The 18,184-nt window shown below is 49.0% G+C and overlaps 1 protein-coding gene across 11 annotated transcripts in view; it reads right to left on the bottom strand.

Moving 5' to 3' along the window:
• Window positions 1-18,184, bottom strand: part of Tns1 (tensin 1) — a 222,643-nt gene that overhangs the window by 68,734 nt on the left and 135,725 nt on the right. For all 11 annotated transcript variants that reach the window (XM_052749829.1, XM_052749830.1, XM_052749837.1 and 8 more), the window contains 6 exons: window positions 14,580-14,692; window positions 14,155-14,215; window positions 13,974-14,049; window positions 13,291-13,420; window positions 6,898-6,963; window positions 5,611-5,727 (listed from right to left, as the gene is read on the bottom strand). In XM_052749829.1, the coding sequence (XP_052605789.1) occupies window positions 5,611-5,727; window positions 6,898-6,963; window positions 13,291-13,420; window positions 13,974-14,049; window positions 14,155-14,215; window positions 14,580-14,692 (563 nt within the window). The remainder of the gene's footprint in view (window positions 1-5,610; window positions 5,728-6,897; window positions 6,964-13,290; window positions 13,421-13,973; window positions 14,050-14,154; window positions 14,216-14,579; window positions 14,693-18,184) is intronic.

The following is an 18,184-nucleotide window of genomic DNA, read 5'->3' on the forward strand; positions in this document are numbered from 1 at the left end:
GGCTGCGGGCAGCAAGCTTGGCACCGCTCAGAGTGTGGCTCCAGCCTTCCACCTCCTCCCGATGGCAGAGATTGAGAGACCAAAGACCCATTCAGCAGGGAAGGGATCAGCTTACCACGTGCTCCGGACGCAGACTGCTGCCCAAGCCTGCCAGCAGCAGTACAGGGCAGGCCAGCTCAGGGACCAAGGGCATCAGGACAGGGCCAGCCCCAGCCCACGGGAGCGATGCTAGGCAGGTGGCTGGCAGATGCTGGGTCATGGCAGTTGCGTTCTCTACCCACAAGGTCACACCAATCTTGTGTTTGAACCCGCTGATCAGTCCTCTTTTGAGGGGATGAAAGAGGAACCCAGTATCCTCCCAAGCAGCCATTTCATGCATATACATGTCACTGTCGCTACTGATACCCCACACTGAGACACAGCCCTCACACCTCAGTGTCTCTCGACCCAAGGGGGCCAGGAGGACAGCATAGCAACTAAAGAACATCCAGAGAAGCTACCAGGCCACATGAGAAGTTTCCAGATCTGCTGGCAAGGCACTCAAGAGTCACAAACCCACAGTCCTCCGAATCTACAGGTGACTGGCTCAGTCTCTCTAGAAGAAAGTTCTAGAATGCTTGTAACCTCCTCTCTTCCTACCTTAAAATGTTTAAGTTAGGAAGAGTAAACCTTCTACACACACACACACACACACACACACACACACACACCACACACACACACACGAGTGATGGCCAGGCAAGGGCTGACAAGGTGAGGTGCCAACTCCGAACTGATGACTGAATTCACCAGCCCTTTAGGTTTTCTGTCATGTCAGAGTAACCAGAGAAGAAATGGGAGTAGCCTTAGTGTCATGGAGACAAGGAAGGACAGAGTAGAGCAAAAGGGCAGAGATGAACAAAACCAAGGGGCTCCAGCTAGGCCCAGAGGTGACAAGACAATGCTCGGCCAATGGTGTTTGGGGGAGGGGGGGCGGTTAACCAAAAACATCCAGCACCCAGAATGTGCTATCAGTCTCTCACGGTCACCACCACCACCAGCAGAAGCATCACCATCACCGTGGTTTAGAGCTGGCACCCCCTTTAGGAATCCAGCCCCCTTAACTCACTCATGAGGAACCTGAAGGCTGGGGGGAGGGTAACTCTCCAGATGTTGGAGGCAAGTGTCCTGAGTCTCAAGAGTGGGTCAGATGGAGATGATTCCCAGAGAGTGGGGGGGGGGGGGATGGACAGGGGCCTCTTAGAAGGGCAGGACTCACAAAGTCCCATCTTTGTCAAATCTACTCCAGCATGGCCGCCACAAACACTAAGTCCTGCCAACAGAGCACTTAGCAAACACTGAACTTCTGGCACTGGCCCTCACTGACTCTGAAGTACCTCCCCTAGGTGGAAGGTCCTGTTACGGTGCCTGTTTCATGGACAAGGTCTCAGAGAGAGGCACAACGGCTTCACCCAGGATCGCAAACAGACTGTCTGACTCTAGACTCCACACGACCGACTCTACAGTACACAGTGGTCTGTTCCACCTGTCCTCAAGTTTCCTGCCTTGCATGCATACCCAACATGCATGCCCCCTTTGGAGTTAAGACATAGACCTTGACTCGTTTTAACCAACGAAATGTGAGCAGAAAGAACATGTCAGTTCCTGGCAGAAGCCTAGTGAACATCAGAGCCCTCCTCCTGTGGTAGCATCAATGAGAGAGACACTTCTAGACGAAAAGCCCCCCTCCCCTAGGCAAACTAGGGTAAACAGAGGTCTATTCCCATCCTTGGTGGACAGATACCTTGAGCAGGGATTATGCTTGGCTGGAGGAAGCCATGGCAATGGGGCTGTTTGTTACTGCAGCATCTGCTGGCCTATGCTGACTGACACAACCACTCTGCCATTTCTTTCTCCCTGGAGCTCAAGTTGAGAAGGTAAATGAGAGAGGACCATCTCCGCCTCTCTTAAGTCCCCAAAGGAAATACTGGTTGAGCTCAGAACGAGAAGAAATGCTGTCTACTCCTACATCCTCTTTCTTTTTTTTTTTTTTAATCTTTATTTCTATTTTTCTCTGTATGGATGTTTTACCTGCATATATGCATATGCACCACCTGTGTGCCTGGTGCCTTCAGGGACCAGAAGAGAGAGCCTCAGGGCCTCTGGAACTGGAGGAGTCACAGATGCTGTGAGCCACCATGTGGATGCTGAGACTTGAACTCACATCCTCTGTCTGGAAGAGCAGCCAGTGTGCTCAACCACTGAGCCAACTCTCCAGTACCCCCTACATCCTATTTCTATGCAGACTAAAAATGAATACCCACAGGAAGGGGTCACCAGGGATGCCTAGGACCCTTGGCCCAGATCTTCCTGTCCACATCTCTGTGTCTCTCTCCTCATTTGCTGCCTGTTTGTAGCATCTTTCCCTGCCCTAACTTCCCCCATTTCTTTCAAAAAATAAAACAAAAAAGTCAATCCTTGGACAAACTCACCTCCATAGTCACCCAACTGTGACTCCTAACTGTAGACAAGGGACTCTTCTCAGCTGAGACAGAAGAACTGAAGGGGGAGGCGGGGGCTTAGAACTCTCCCCTAAGAAAATATATGGTTCTCCTCAGAGCCAGAGCGCCTGGAAGCTTGGGCATCAAACCAAACCCCTCGCCACCTGCCCTGGCTCAGCTGGGCACCTCACACAGGTAAAACCCAGAAGTGACGGATAACGGCATCCTTGCCATTCCCGCAAGGCACGGGATGAATTTTCTTCTCCCTTCCCCCTGGCTTCCAGTCTGAGAATCTGCTTCCCTGCTCCCACTTACCCAGCACCAGCCCTGGTCCCCCATCCTGACTCCCATTAGCTTGATGGCCAAGGAGTTGGAGGGCAGCAGGCAGATGGCCCTGAGGCAGCTTGGCTCCCCGGCTCCTCAGCTCCTCAGAAGCAGAGGCCACCACCCCATCCCGCTACTGGAATTTGTTTCCGAGAGTCTTGGAACCCTCCAGAAGAATTTGGACACTGCTCTGTGCAGCATAGGCAAAAACAAAGCCCTGCCCCCACCCAAGGGGTGCTGGGACCGGGGCATGGGGCTCAGAACTCGGGCCAAAGAGCTAATGGGACTCCTGGAGGCTCAAGCTGCAGTGTCAGCCAGGGCCAAGCTGGCTGGCTCCACACCAACACAGAGGGAGGTGGAGGCAGCTTTGAGGAGAAGGGCAGCAGGAGCCAGACAACTCTCCACCATAACTCAGGATTCTCACTTCTTCCTAGTCAGAAACCCGGGCCTGGGTCTCCAACACTATGGAACACAAAAAGTTCCATCCCATATATGACGGATTGAGCCCTCCCCGCTGGGCCACAGGCTGCAGAGTGCAGTGGCTGGAGAAAGAGTTGGCTATGGCATAAGAAAATCACTAAGGCGGGTCCTACTCCAGTGTACCCATGGTCCCTACCTAAAGAGAAGAACAGAATACAGACACACAGAGGGAACCACATGCGGACACAGGGCAATGGCAGAGTCCACACGCTGAGGGGACAGGCCTCAAGGACATCAGCCTTGGCCTCAGAATCCAGTCCAGAACCGTAAGAGCAAATTTCTGTCACTTAGGGCCCACCTGTGGTGACTTCAAATGGTAACCCAAGAGAGCTGAAACAATAGACTCCCAAGAAGTCCCTGGGATGGCAGGTACACCCTCTCCCTGGCCAATGTACCTGGACAGAGCCTATTTCCAATATGGGTTTCCATCTCTTTCCTCTCTTCCCTCACTATCTCCTCCTCCTAGCCTATGCACAGATGAACCACATTGTTCCCCTCAACTAAAGCAACAAGAGGTCTCCCACTTCCTCCTCTTGACCATTAGTCACACACACACACAAAAAAAGCCCTGTTCCCCCAGGATAGAGAATCTTCCACAGAAAGGCTCCCTGACAGGAACAGGACTAGAACAGAGTCCGTGCTCAAGCTTTGGGCCCACCCTGGGGTCTCCAGGCCCAATGGGGATGCAGCCCAGGGGCAGGCAGCAAGACACACACAGTCAGAACACAGGGCAGCTGTTTCCTGGCAACGGCACCAGCCTAGGCTGTCAGGCCAGGCAAGGAAGGCGAGAGCAGAGCCCCCTCCTGCCCTCTATGGGCAAAGGGCCAGCTTCTCTGCCTGCGGATAGAAGCCCCTCTGTCCTGATAAGACCAGCTGACCTTGTAACTGGCCCGAGGTCCTGCCAGCTCCATTCCCCTGCTGGGGAAGCAGATCATGGGGTGAGGGCTGTAGAGCCAGTCAGGACCTTCCCTTGTCTGTCCTGCCTGTCTGCTGAACCCACCTCCTACCCCAGGTTTCCCTGTTCAGACCCTAGGCCTCTATTCTCCTTCCTTCCCTTGAGCTGGTCCCATCCATTCCTTCTAGTCCTTAATTTTTCTACCTTTGATTCCCTTGGCACTTCGGAGCTCATGAAATGTTTTTACATGTATCACCACATTGAATCCCTACCAGGGAGAGATGGCGAGGTATTAAAAATTCCTTCAAATTGCCAAGTGTTCTTGTTAAAAATGCAAACTTCCAAAAAAAGAGAAACAGCGAGGCTGGCTGGCGGCGGCAGCTTCAGAGACAATCCATTCCATCCTCAGCTCCACCCCATGCCCAGGCCACTCCGGCACTCAGAAGATGGGAACAGGGTATGGGGGGCAAGGATCTCAGTGGGAGGAGGCCCCCTGAGAGGGTACAAGGGCAAGCCACCAACCTTGGGGTGCTGCACATAAAGGCACTCTTATGAAACCCCTGAACCCTCAGCTAGCCTCCCTCCTCCAGACTGTCTGATACCCGCCTGTAGCATGGCTTCCAGGGTAGAGTCATACAGGATGCCTGGGCAAGGGTGACAGAGGACAGCCAGGCAGAGGTAAACAGGTGTGAGTCCCAGGCCATGTTCTCCCTCCCCAGTACCACTCCATCACTGGAGCAAGGCCCAGCCGGCTTTGGTGGGGAGAGAGGTTGCCACTGGTGTCCTGGAGAGGGCACAGCCTGGGTCTGAGGGGTAAGTCATGGTCCTCCCTTTCAGAAGATCTCATTGACCCCAATTCTGAAGACAGAGGCAGGGGACCCTCCAACCTGCTCTAACATTCTGCCACCCTGTGGCTGAACCAGAAAGCAAGCTAAAACCCAAGGGGGCATCTCAAGGTACCTGGCTTCGTCCTCTACCTCTACCTCCCCTCCCTCCTACATATTCCAAGAGCCAAACAAATAAATGCACCCGCCACAGAACTCTCCAGGGCACTTCTGCCCGCAGCTGGATATGAAATATGCTGGTGTTTTCGGGCACGTTAAGTAGGCACAGGCACTGTTCCCACTCTGCAGCTTGTTTTGGTGTTTTGTTTTGTTTTGTTCTTTTGTTTTTTCTCTCTTGCATCTTGGAATGCCACATTGAGTTCTCAAACATTTTTGCTGGGTCCTCATGGAAGCTGTTAGACCCCAGACATTTCATCTACATACCCACGCTCTGCCTCTAAGAATACAGCCTGGAGACACCTGAGGGCAGGTTCCAAAGAGACGGAACAGAGACTGCCAGCTCCTCTACAGAGACCCCAGAGAACCAAGGTCACACAGGCCAGGGCTGCCCAGCTCAGCGAGAGCCTGGCAGTCATGGGTCACCTACCCTCCATGCCATCCTCACGATGTCCATTGAAGTTGTCGTAGGAATCCCAGCGGATGAGGGGGTCAGAGGTGTTATAGTCTACAGAGACACTGGGCCCATTCTCCAGGTGTTCCATGCCTGTGGGGAGCCGGCAGTGGACAGAGGGGATGAGAGGACAAGAGGTAAGCATCTAGTAAAGCAGAAGGCCAGTGAGCTCCCCCATGGAATCACTTGTTGTCTTGAATGTCTAGAGTGGGACAATAACTCGGGTGGCCTCAAGAACCCGGGAGTCTCAGACCAGGTCATAAGGGGCAAATCAGGACAGGGCACTGATAAAGAAAGAACAACCCTCACACACACCCTAGAGAAAGCATGTCCCCACCCTCTGGGTGGCTGCTTCTACATCATCTATGGCCCTGGGGCAGGAGCAAGGGTGAGCTCTGGAGACCAGAGAAGGGATAGGGGACAAGCTTGTCCTGAACCACCTGTAGGTAGGGACAGCAGGGAAATCACAGCCAGGATATTGAGAGGACACAGCCTGGTAAAGGTCGTCCCAGGCCTGTCTCTGCCCCCATTTAAGATGCTCCCTATTCCAGACAGACATCCGCAAGCAGAGGCCAGTCTCTTTTGTAACCTCAGAGTCAACACAGCAGCTAGTGTGTTAGCCCCATCCAGGGTAGCCTGTTTTCCCGGCCTGCCGGTCCTGTCTTCAGTCTTCCCAGAGTCCCTCTGCCTGTAACCTAACTTTATCTCCTCCCATTCTGTTCTCAAATAAGATGAAGAGCAACTGGTCTCCGTGTTTAGAGTCCAGAGGAAGAAAGGATATTATTAAACTGGCCCCCGGGTTGAGCCACTTCGGTTCATAAATAACCCACTATCCACCCAGCACCTTGGAATGTGCTCTGGCTGTCCCTTCCATCTGCCAAGGCCCTCAGTCTCTGAATGTAAGAAGATGGTGACCTAAAGGGACCAGAACAACTCAGTCAACTCAGCGCCTCACTGTCGGACTTTATTTTTGTTAGAGAGACATTAAAGTGCTGGGTCAGGTTTGGCTGGAAGTCCGCTCTGATACCCTGGTCCTTTACCTTGACCCACCTCTAACATCCTGTTTGTAGAGCTGACCAGTGGGAGGATGTGAGAGTGGGAAGATGCTGAGGAGAGTGTGTCGGGACAGGTGGGGATGCTGAGGAGAGTGTGTCGGGACAGGTGGGGATGCTGAGGAGAGTGTGTCAGGACAGGTGGGGATGCTGAGGAGAGTGAGACAGGACAGGTGGGGATACAGGGAAAGGGCTGGACCGTGGTCTGTACCTTGAATTTTCTCTGGCCCATAGGAAAAGACAAACTCCACTTTGCCGTAATCAGGAAATCGATCATCTGAAAGAGAAGCAAAGGAGAAAATGGACCCCGGATCCCCAAAGAGAAAGGCTTCTTGTCGAAAAGAACTCAGTCATATACGCATACATGGTTAATAATACAATAGCGTTGTCTACACTTACCTTTCACACAGAGGAAGTTGCACATGCATACACAGTGAAAAAAATATTTTGAGACAGGCTCTCAGGTAGCCCGGGGCTGGCCCCAAACTCACAATGAAGATAAGGATGGACTTCAATCTCTTGCCCTCCATCTCCTCAGTGTTGAAATTACAGGTGCTGGGGATCAAGCCTAGGGCTTCACAAGCACACTAGGCAAGCACACTACCCACTGAGCTACACACCCAGCTGAATCCCACACTGGAACTGTAGGCTGCACCCTTGCCAGAGTTCGGCTTCCTGAGGCAAACCCAACCCTTTTGGTTTCTGACTACAGTATCCCATCTTTAAGGCTCTAGTCACTGTTTGCACCACTATTTCTAGAAGTCAGTTCTAGTGAGCCCCCTTGCTTCACCACTATGAAGGTGGATTATTTGTCTCCTGTTACTCCTACTCTTTGCCCCCCCCCCCTTTTTTTTTAAATACAGGATCAGTCTGGGATACTCAAAATCCTGCTGCCTCAGCCTCCCGAGTACTAGGGTTACAGACATACTCTACCACACCCAGCCTCCTTTCTTTTTAAATCTGGGTAGGTTTGCATTTATTTCACTGATTCCCTCAGACACTGTGCTGGCTAGTTTTACATCAACTTGACACAAGCTAGAGTCACTGGAGAAAAGGGAGCCTCCATTGAGAAAATGCCTCCATAAGATCGGGCTGTGGGCGAGCCAGTAGGGAATTTTCTTAATGAGTGATTGATGGGGGAGGGCCCAGCCCACTGTGGTCCTGGGCTCTCTAAGAAAGCAGGCTGAGCAAGCCATGGCGAGCAAGCCAGTAAGGAGCACCCTTCCATGGCCTCTGCATCAGCTCCTGCCTCCAAGTTCCTGCCCTTTTTGAGTTCCTATCCTGACTTCCTTCCATGATAAACAGTGATGTAGAAGTGTAAGCCAAATGAACCCTTTCCTTCCCGACTTGCTTTGGCCATGGTGTTTGATGACAGCAACAGTAACCCTAACTAGGACAGACACTGTGGCTACACTTCTGTTTGCGGTTCTCCGGCTTGCTTTTTCTATCACTTGGCAACAACAAGTCAAGGAAATTATGAGATATTCCCACTTGTTCTTTGTATAACCAAACTCCACTACCTGCAGGAAGTACCCCAAAGGCAAATGGCAAATGGATGTGTTTCATTTTGCAGAGTTTGGAAAAATTAAAATATGTACACCATATATATATATATATTCAGGATTTCAATGGGCATCCATTTGCTTTGAGTTCTGAAAAGGTTGATTCTGTAATCACACATTTATTAGAAGTTACGGCCATCATGGTGATACCTGCACAAATTAAGACTGACAACATTCCAGGATATGTCTCTAGTAAAATGAAACAGATTTTTTTCATATTACAATATAAAGCATATTACAGGTATACCACACAATCTTACAAAGTAAGTAGTTATAGAAAGATCTAATTGCACTCTAAAAGATATGCTTAAAAAAAAGAAAGAGGTAATAAAGACACACACCCCCCAGAGATAGATTGCATGATGCTTTACTAACTTTAAACTTTTTAAACGCTAATGAGAAAGGAATGACAGCTACAGAGAGACATTGGATAATAGGAAAAAACTACAGAATTAAATCAGCCTGTATACTCTAAAGATGTGTTGACCTCAGAATGGAAACCAGGGTATGAGTTACGTTGGGAAAGAGGTTTTGTTTTTATTTCCAGAGGAGAAGAAAAACTATGGATACCATCAAGATTGATAAAGATTAGATTCAAACAGGAGAGACCTCTTGATTAAAAGAGGCGATGTAGTTCATCAATCAGTGTGGCCATTCAATCTAAACTAACTTATAAGACTAACAAATGCTTTTCATTTGATCAGATAGAACCTGACAAAAAAGAAACTCCCCAAAGTTTGGGTTGGGGCAGGGTTTTGTTTTTGTCGTTTCAGGAGAATGAAGGCATCCAGCTAAGGAATTCTAAGACCACTGGACAAATGAGACACGTGAAGAGAAAGGACGAATCATCCAGAGAAAATGTCCCAAGAAGAAGAGTAAACTGGCCTAATGGTATATCACATCTCCAACAGGATAAAATTTCATAAATCCTCCCAAATGTTTGTTTCTGCTGTTCTCTACAGACATATAAGACAAATGGTCTTTTTGTAGTCCCAGTTCAATTAAAAATTAAAGCTGGCTTTGGAGTTGGAGTATGGCTCTCTCCTTCTCTAAATCCAAGCATGTTTGTTAAAGGAAAATGCCAAATCTCTGTCTCATGTCAGGAGAGCCAGCTGGGACAAAAGAAAAACCAAATTTAAGGAACTATTCTATTGCCACTAATCTCATAATCCTTTGGTTTTATTTTGACTCTTTAAAACTTTTCTTAAGTTATAAATATTATCTTGAAATTTATAGGATTTATATATATATATATATATATATATATATATTAAACTTTCTCATGATATTAATGGTCATATAGAGTACTAACTAATTCTAGAAAAAGGCTTCACCTAGCTTCCTGTACATGATTTTGGGTTTGAATCTCTATCAGGTAACTAGGAATTAAGTTTTTGTACTCTGGATGTACTTAACAAATTGTGGTCCTTTAACCTCTCCAAGATCTGCTGCATATGGCATTTAAAATGTTTAAGTTTTCTGCAATCAACTGTGACGATTCCTAACAATGACCTTTGAAGTCTCTAAAAAGATGGTGGAACCCCACAACAATGATTCCACCTGAATTATGGTAACGCCACTAAGCTGACAAACCCCACCCAATGATCAGCTTTGGACTACAAACTGCTCAGGACAATTTCAAGGTGGCTAGCTGAGATGATCCAGCCTCATGCACTGCTCCAGCCAGGACTTCAGATAAGCCCTACACTTTCCCATTACACACAGATTGGCAACAAATGATAGCTCTCCCAGGACCTGATCATTATCTCAATTTTCTCAGGGTCCCCTAGAGATGCCCTCACCCACCCCCCAGACAGCGGGAAGCAATCTAGAGAACACAATGCCCACATTCCCAAGAGGTGAGGTGGATGGTTTTGGTCATTCAATGGGTTATGGATATTTGTCATTATTTAGGGGGGTTGGTTACAAGTTGTTACTGGTAATGGTCAAGAAAAAAACTGAATAAAGGAGATTAGATTCAGGAATCTCATTTTGAAAAGAAAAAGGTGAGATACAGAAAAGATAGGATAAAAGTGTAGATTATTGAATCTACTTTTAAACTAAAAAAGCAACTACTAGTCTTAAATATTTTACATTGGCATGGATTTTTGTATATTGGTACAAATTTAAGGTTATTTTTGTGAGAACATACTATACATACATTTCTACTCTTATTTAAGGTATTGTACCTATGCAGCTCATTTAACAATGTAATGTGAAATTTCTAGTCCTTGAAAGTTATTATTACAAACTATTCAGGATAATAAAGAAATGCAGGTTACTAGTTAGTCACCTATTACAATCAAACTTGTGGTCATGTTAGGTAGGTTTTCAAGGTCAGGTATATTTTAGATAGACAGGTGGTCTTCAAACACTTCAGAGATCTACAGAATATGGAATTTAAGATGTTTTAACAATATAAGGCTTTTTATGGCAAGGAGACATGTCTGCTCCTGGCAGCACCAATCTACTTCAGAGAAGATGATGGGCATCAAAGAAACTCCATATGGAATTTACTTTCCTTGTGGCAAAAATTAGCCTCTGGAGAAGAAACTGCCCTTGCCTTGAGTGCTGACAATATGCTGTCCAAATTGGACAAGCAGGATACAAAAGAAAGTAATGGCTGAACTTTACCAAGACAAAGCAGGACAGTCCTTCAAAATCCCTGCTTCACAGAAAAGTCTGTCAGATGCTCTAGGCCTGTAGGTCAAAAATTGATGTTACAGAAGAACCAACTGTTTATGTCATTTCTATAGTTTTGGAAGTTGTTTGTTCTGTACTTCCTGTTTACTCAGGCAATATATCCTTCTCAGGTCCCTGATGGAATTGAAGACTAGATAGTTATAGTGATAGTGATAGTTTTCCTTGTTACCAAATCCAGAAAAGAAATTCATAAAAGAGGTGTAAAGTGCCAGGCGGTGGTGGCGCACACCTTTAATCCCAGCACTCAGGAGGCAGAGGCAGGAGGATCTCTATGAGTTCGAGGCCAGCCTGGTCTACAGAGCGAGATCCAGAATAGGCACCAAAACTACACAGAGAAACCCTGTCTCCAAAAAAGAGGTGTAAACTGTATAAGGTTAAGAGACATAAAAGGATGGTTTTGGGTTGGTAATACAAGTTAGGATAGAAAGTGAATTACGTACAAAACTTTGGACTCAACAAGATAAGATAGATAATAGAGTATTTTCTCTGAATTTGCCAAATGCAAATGGACTGGATATTGTGAATGTAATTCTTACCTGATAATTGTTATTACTGTATATAGTTTTACTACATTAGAGTTAAAACCTTCCCTTTTAATTTAGACAAAAAGGGGAAATGTGTGATATTTTGATCACATTAAGACAATAAAGTTTGCTTTGAATCAGAGGGCAGAGCTAGCTACTAGCTGACCAAAATTAATCACAGAGGGTTTGGAGGACTGAAGACAGACAGACAGGAAGTAATAAGGTAGGGCTTAGAGAGGATCTCAGTCCTTTTGAATGGAGGATTGAAAGAGATAGGAGGTCACTGGTCGCTTCTCTGCCACTTGTCTGATCATTCAGGTTCTTACCCTGATCTCTGACTCTCGATTTTTTATTTATAAATAATAATTAGATAAACGCAACACTCACACCATGCAAGAGGGAACTGGGATCCCTTTCCCTCTGGGTCTCCTCAACCTCTTCTTGACTTTGTCAGCTCCACCTTCATCTCCCCTCAAGACTGATTATAATCTGTCCTAAAACTCACAGCATCTCTCATATTGCTCCTCCTGGCTCAGATGCAAAGAGAGCTCTCACATAACATCCTTTCCCACCACATGTGTCAGAGTACACAGGAGAGCTGCCCTTCCTCTGATCTGGCTCTTCCTGGCTATTCTGGGTCACCACCCACTACTTGTAGGAAGAGGTCCCAACAAAGATCACGTCTGTTCTGTGGGACACGATCATGCTCTGCATGTGTTCATCTCTATGCACACCAATTCATAATTGTTTGTGTCTCTCCTATGAGACTCTGGACTCTCAGAGGCAGGGGTTAACTGTTTTCACTTTGTATCTCTAGGATCTAGAACATGTTTGTCATGTATTAACAAACAAGTGATGCCTGGTGGGTGGGTGGATGGGTGGATAGGTAAGTGGGTATACTAATGGGTGGACAGTGAATGCATGTGTGGATGGATGGATGCATGCATGCATGCATTAGCACATCAGTAACTGTGTGGATGTGTGGATGGATGGATGGATGGATGGAGGGATGGAGGGATGGATGGATGGATGGATGGATGGATGGGCAGACAGACCAATGGGTAGATAAACAGAACAAAAGTTCAGGTGGATGGATGAAACATGGTGTGCTAATAGGTGGTTAACAGAATAAATGTACAAATGGATGCATGCATGAATACAGATATTCATATGGATCTCTCTCTCCCCGCCCCCTTCTCTCTCTATCTTCCTTGGTCTCTCCAGGCTTGAAGGTGATTTAGACAGAGCCTTAAGTGGACATTAGACCCCAGCCTCCCCTGGCCACCTTTCTTCCTCCTTATTGCACCATCCCTACATGCACCCTTCCTGAGGGATGCTTGTTTCCTGCCACAGCCTTCTTCTCAAGACTTTTTAGCTTTACCAAAGCAGAGACCATATCCATCATGTTTCACTTTGATTCCAGCATGTAATACTGAGCCCAGTATTAAGATACCTGTGAATGCTAGAAAACTGACTCCCAATGGTCACATGGAACAAGGGCCAAGGGGGTAGGACAAGAAGGAGACAATCTGGAGCAGTCACTAGAGAAGGGTGGGAGGCACAAAACAGCCCAGGGGTCTTGGGGTACAGGGACGGACTAGAGGAGAATCATCTTGATCACTATTACAACCTGAACTCTAAGACCACCCCAACCTCAGTCTTATCATGATTCTCCCTCAATTTCCTTGCACTATCATCCAGGGCCCCCTGAGACTTGTGGCTCAGAAAAGATAGCCCCTGCATCCACTATTTCATCCCACGCTGGGCTCCTCCCCTGCTACAAGAGTCCCATCCTGGCCCATCAGGGAAGCCCACCTTTGAAGGCCTCATCCAGGTCTTCCTTCCCAAAAACAACCCCCAAGTCATGGATGGCGCAGGTGTGGAACTGCACTCGGAAGATGACGTCTCGAGCCGGGCTCCGGAACTTCTTGTGATAACACTTCAGCTGCGTGGGAAAGGGGCAAAGGGAGAAAGGTCAGGTCGCAGGGATCCTCCTAACTGGCTCCATTAGCTGAGCCCCCAAGGCTCACCCCAAACTCAGGAGAGAGAGGTCACCAATGCCAAACAAGATCTCAAAGCTCTTTGGGAAACTTCTAGAAGAGAAGAGGAGGGGAACAGTCTGGAGTTATGGGGAATGTCCTCCCAGATGTTCCTGCATACAGGTGGGTATGGAAAAGGAAACAGGGCCTTTAACTACGGCAAGCCAGTCTGAGTTTAGAATTGGGAGTGTCTTGTCACCAGTCTTGAGTTAGAAGGTCACAGTTCACATGGAATGGAAGTTCCCTGAAGTTGCCTCAGAGCAAAAGACAAAGCTAGGAGAAGAATGTCCACTCCAAGGGAAGAAGGCAGACCAAGACCGTGTGAGTCTGGGAGGGCTTGTGGGAACCCACAGTTCTAAACTCCGTAGCTCCCTGGAGACAGATGCATGTCCCACGTCCCCAGGGCAGAGCGGGAGCAGGACAAAAGATGGGACACTTAAGGAGGAGGGTGGAGCTCACCAAGATGTCTCCCTTCAGGAGCAGCCCTGGTTCAATGGTGATACAGATGCTGGCCTGGCTGTCTCCGGGGATGTTGCTGAGGGAGAGAGGCCATGAGGGAGCGTGCTCCGGAGGTAGCAGGCTCCCTTCCTTCTCCCTTCCTCCTGCCCCACCCCTGTCCTCACTCACACAGACGACTTACTAAATGCCAGATGTGTACACGGGCTGCATGGCTTGGTAGATGCGGAGAAACGGTCGGCACCCTGTCAGAGACGGGGATGTGTGAGTCAAGAAGCAGAAATGGTTGGGAGGTGAGAGACATGGGGAGGGGAAAGGAGAAAAAGAGGGAAGCAAGAAAGGGGAGAAAGACTAACTTCATTTCTAAGGCATTTTAAGGAGACAAAACAAAAAACCAAAAAAAAAAAAAAAAAAAAAAAAAAACGCCTCCCTCAGTGTCTTCTGCCGCTAGGCATGGCCAGGTGTCAACCCCACATTGCAGAGGACAAGGGTTGAGCTCTGATGAGAGCCCCACACGAGCCTAGACGGCACTACAGCGTAGCATATGGCTTACCACCCAAGGCCACCGAGAAGGAAATGGAGGCTGGAGGGAGGGGACTGGGCAGGTACCTCCTTTAGACTCAAAGTTGGGGATGCCGTGCATGATCACATGGTGCAGGAACAAGGGCTTGTTGTTCATTTTGATGGAGCCAGAGAGTAGGCCGCTGAAGTAGTGCACGTACCTGTACAGAGATAGGGTAGCATCAGGGAAGGGCCTGGGGAGTCCTCTAGCCACCCACCCACTCAGTCACACATTCAGCCACCCATCCATCCACCCACCTACCCACCCATCTACCCAACCACCCACCCGTCCACCTACCTACTCACTCACCTATCTGTCCACCTACTAACCCACCCACCAATCCACACATCTATTCACCCACCCACTTGCATATCCATCCATCTACCAATCCATCCATCCACATATTTATCTATCCTTCTATCCATTCACTCTTTCTTCAAGAACACCACCCTAGGCTTCCATCTACCCCCACCCCCATGACACATGCATCCACCCAGGCCACAGAGCAGCTGAATTTCCCCAGCCAGTGCAGGTCTCCAGACTTGCAGAGCCCCAGGAAGAAAAAGAACATGAGGCCTGAAAAACTACAGAGCCTAGGGCCCATTTGGCATTCTCTGGCACCCCCTGGTGGTGAACATGAGCATCTCTTTCCGTCCTCACTCGCAACCCAGGCATCCCTGGCTGGGACAATTTAGCAGCTCACAACTACACAAAGCAGGCTGGCTGCCCAACCAAACATCCCTAATAGCCTGACTAGGCCAAACCCAGCTTATGACTATTCTCACCGAAAACTTATGCTAGACCCCAGTTCTGCCACACAGCAAACAGTAAATGCTTAGTAATTACAGTGCTTATTTTATTTCCTCCTGAATGTATGGAGTTTTCTATATTAACTTCTTCATTTGGGATCTGAGATAATTAACTTCCAGTAAGTGTCCTGTCTCTAGGTTGGTTTGTAGTTGGGATTTTAGTTTGTTTCTTTGGGGATTTTGTTTATGTTTCTGGTGTGTGTGTGTGTGTGTGTGTGTGTGTGTGTGTGTGTGTGTGTGTGTGTGTGTGTTGCTTAGGGATTGAACCCAGGGTCTCCTGCATGCTGCGCACTCAACACACTAAGCTACATCACCAGCCACAGCAACCTCCAATTCTTTTAACACAAATCTTGCTGGTAGAAGGGACGGACTGAGCCATCTCCTCTTTTTCCGGACAGAGAGGGAAAATCAAGTCCAGAAAGAGCTGTGACACACAGCAAGATCACACAAAGCAGGGGGTGGGAGAGAGAAGGAGAGACGCCTGGTCTCCGAAGCATCTCCGGAACCACAAATCGGTCCTCTGGTGCCGATCGGTTGACACTTCCTCCTTTCTAGTTTGCTAGAGAACCAGGTTGAATCGGACAAGCCAATCAAAGGCAGTCTGGGACTCTCCAAGAGCCAATAGCTCCACAGGAGGGTGAGACTCCAATTATGACACCAAGACAACACCCCCCCCCACCCCCGCCCATCTCTTGGCCCCTTGGCCCTCCTCCAGGCCCGGTCCCTGAGCCTGGGTGGGGCCATTTCAGCCTCCCCTCGCAAGATAATCTGATGGGCACTACCAGCTCCTATTCAGGGCCCTGCCCAGCCCCCCTGGCCCGTTACTCAAACCGGAAACCTGGAATGGCAGGTTCCCATCAGATCTCCTGACCAGGCCAACAGGATGTGTCTGTGTTCTGGGGACAATGAGTCCGAGGGCGGGTGACAATGAATGGCTGAGCTACAGGCAAAGCCCCCTCCTGCTCACTCCTTGCTCTTCCCTCTCCAACTGCCAGGTTCCCTGTAAGCAACACTGACAAGAAAGCAGAGGGAAAGTGGCAGGGAACGTTCCGGAAACCAACAGCTGCACTTTCTCATGTGTGTGTGTAGACAGTGTGGCCTGCCCCCACCCAACAAATGCAGTGGCCCGTGGGAGGGAGCTGTGGGCAGACACAGATAACACACGCAGACAAGTTCACATGACCACTGCAATGGCATGTAGGCATGTGAGGAATCCCTTGGACCTCTTCTCTTTCTGCCTAGGGGAGCCTAGGTCTTCGCTGCTTAGCATCACGGTGACTGTTCAGCCCACCTTCTCCAAGCCACAGTGAGATAGAGTAACGGTCCACATCCCTATTAGTAAGTAGACTGTAACCTTCAGGGTTAAAGGCGACTGAGACCATGTTGTCATGTGTTCATGTCAGAACCCCAGGAGCTGGTGCATGGCTTGCCATGCCTCCTCCTGTGGAAGAGCCAGAGACCAGCAGGGCTGATGGTGTCTGGGAGGCCGGCAGTCAGTGAGGGCGCGCTGCTGGAAAGCGCTGGGCTCCTGGGCACCTGGTGAGTACTCGTGAACTTTAATCTGGACTCCCAACTACAAAGGCAATAATAACGGTCTCCAGCAGTGACTACAGATCCTATCCAGATAAGCAAGGTGGAGATATGGGTGTGTGTTGGGGATCCTCAATACGAAGAGGCAGGAAAGGCCCTTGGAATCTACAGCCAAGTTCCCAGGAGCCACAGAAGCCACGAGGGCCTTTAGCTTCTAGCCTTCCTGCCCGCTGTGCCCAGACACTTCCTTACCCTTGGCTTGGCTATCCACCTTCACTCTGCTCACTCAGACACCCCCCCCCCCCCCCGCCGCCGCCAGCGTGTGTCATTCTGAACCAGCCCCGTGCCCGCCCATCACTAACAGCGACGGTTTGACCTTTCTTCAAAAACATCTGTTAGCAACTGCAGTAATCTTCTGTTTGTAAGCACACAGTTGTTTATAAGAAGCTTGTCCACACACGCCCTTGTGTGACAGATTTAGTGTCCTGTCCTTGGTGTGAGAACGGGGCTAAGCCAGCACAGAGGGGTGGCAGGCCCACAACTCACAGCCACACCAGGATTCCTGCTCTCTAGATCCCCAGCCTAGGCTAGGGCTTGCCATGGCTGTAGACTCCCCATGACCAGCTGACCTTGGCACTGCCCTTGACACCCTCCTGCCCTGGTGGACAAGACATCACTGAATCAGGTATCATCCGAGGGCAGACCCCTGCGAGGCAGCAGGGAGCACTTCCAGACACCACCCTGGCCCCCAGGTTCCCAGCTCTGCACTTACATGCTAGGTCAGTCACAACTCACTGTCACCCACTGGCCTGTCCCCACCCTAACCTCAGGTTTCTCATCTGGAAAAGAAGGGTGGCCCTGGTCATCACCACTGTTCCAGTTGGGGTTTCGAAATGACCTCCCTCCAGAGACTCCAGGCTATCTCCACGAAAAAAGCCAGTTCCCTCCAGCACTCTCAATGCTATAGCTTCCTAACTTGGGTCTTCTCTCTCTTCTTTTTCTCTTCCCCTCCTCTATTGCCTCTCTTCTGTCCCTTTTCTCTCTTCCCTCTCTCTACTCTATCCCCCCTTCTCTGTCCCTGGTTCTGTCCCTTTATATCCTGTCTGTCTCTGTCTCTCTCTCCCCTCTTCACACTCCCTATCCGGCATCATCTCTTCTGGATGGTCACGTGTTTAATGCCTCTCCCTCTCAACAGACCCACAACTCCCTCAGTGGGGAGGGACTCTGCAGTGTTAGCCTGGATGTCCCAGTGCCTACAGCTACAGCAGAGTTCCTCAACTTTGGTGATGAATGACTCCATCCGGTCCTGCTTC

This window comes from Peromyscus californicus, unplaced genomic scaffold, assembly GCF_007827085.1.
Source record: "Peromyscus californicus insignis strain IS unplaced genomic scaffold, ASM782708v3 Scaffold_21__1_contigs__length_65335640, whole genome shotgun sequence".
Classification (NCBI taxonomy): domain Eukaryota; kingdom Metazoa; phylum Chordata; class Mammalia; order Rodentia; family Cricetidae; genus Peromyscus; species Peromyscus californicus.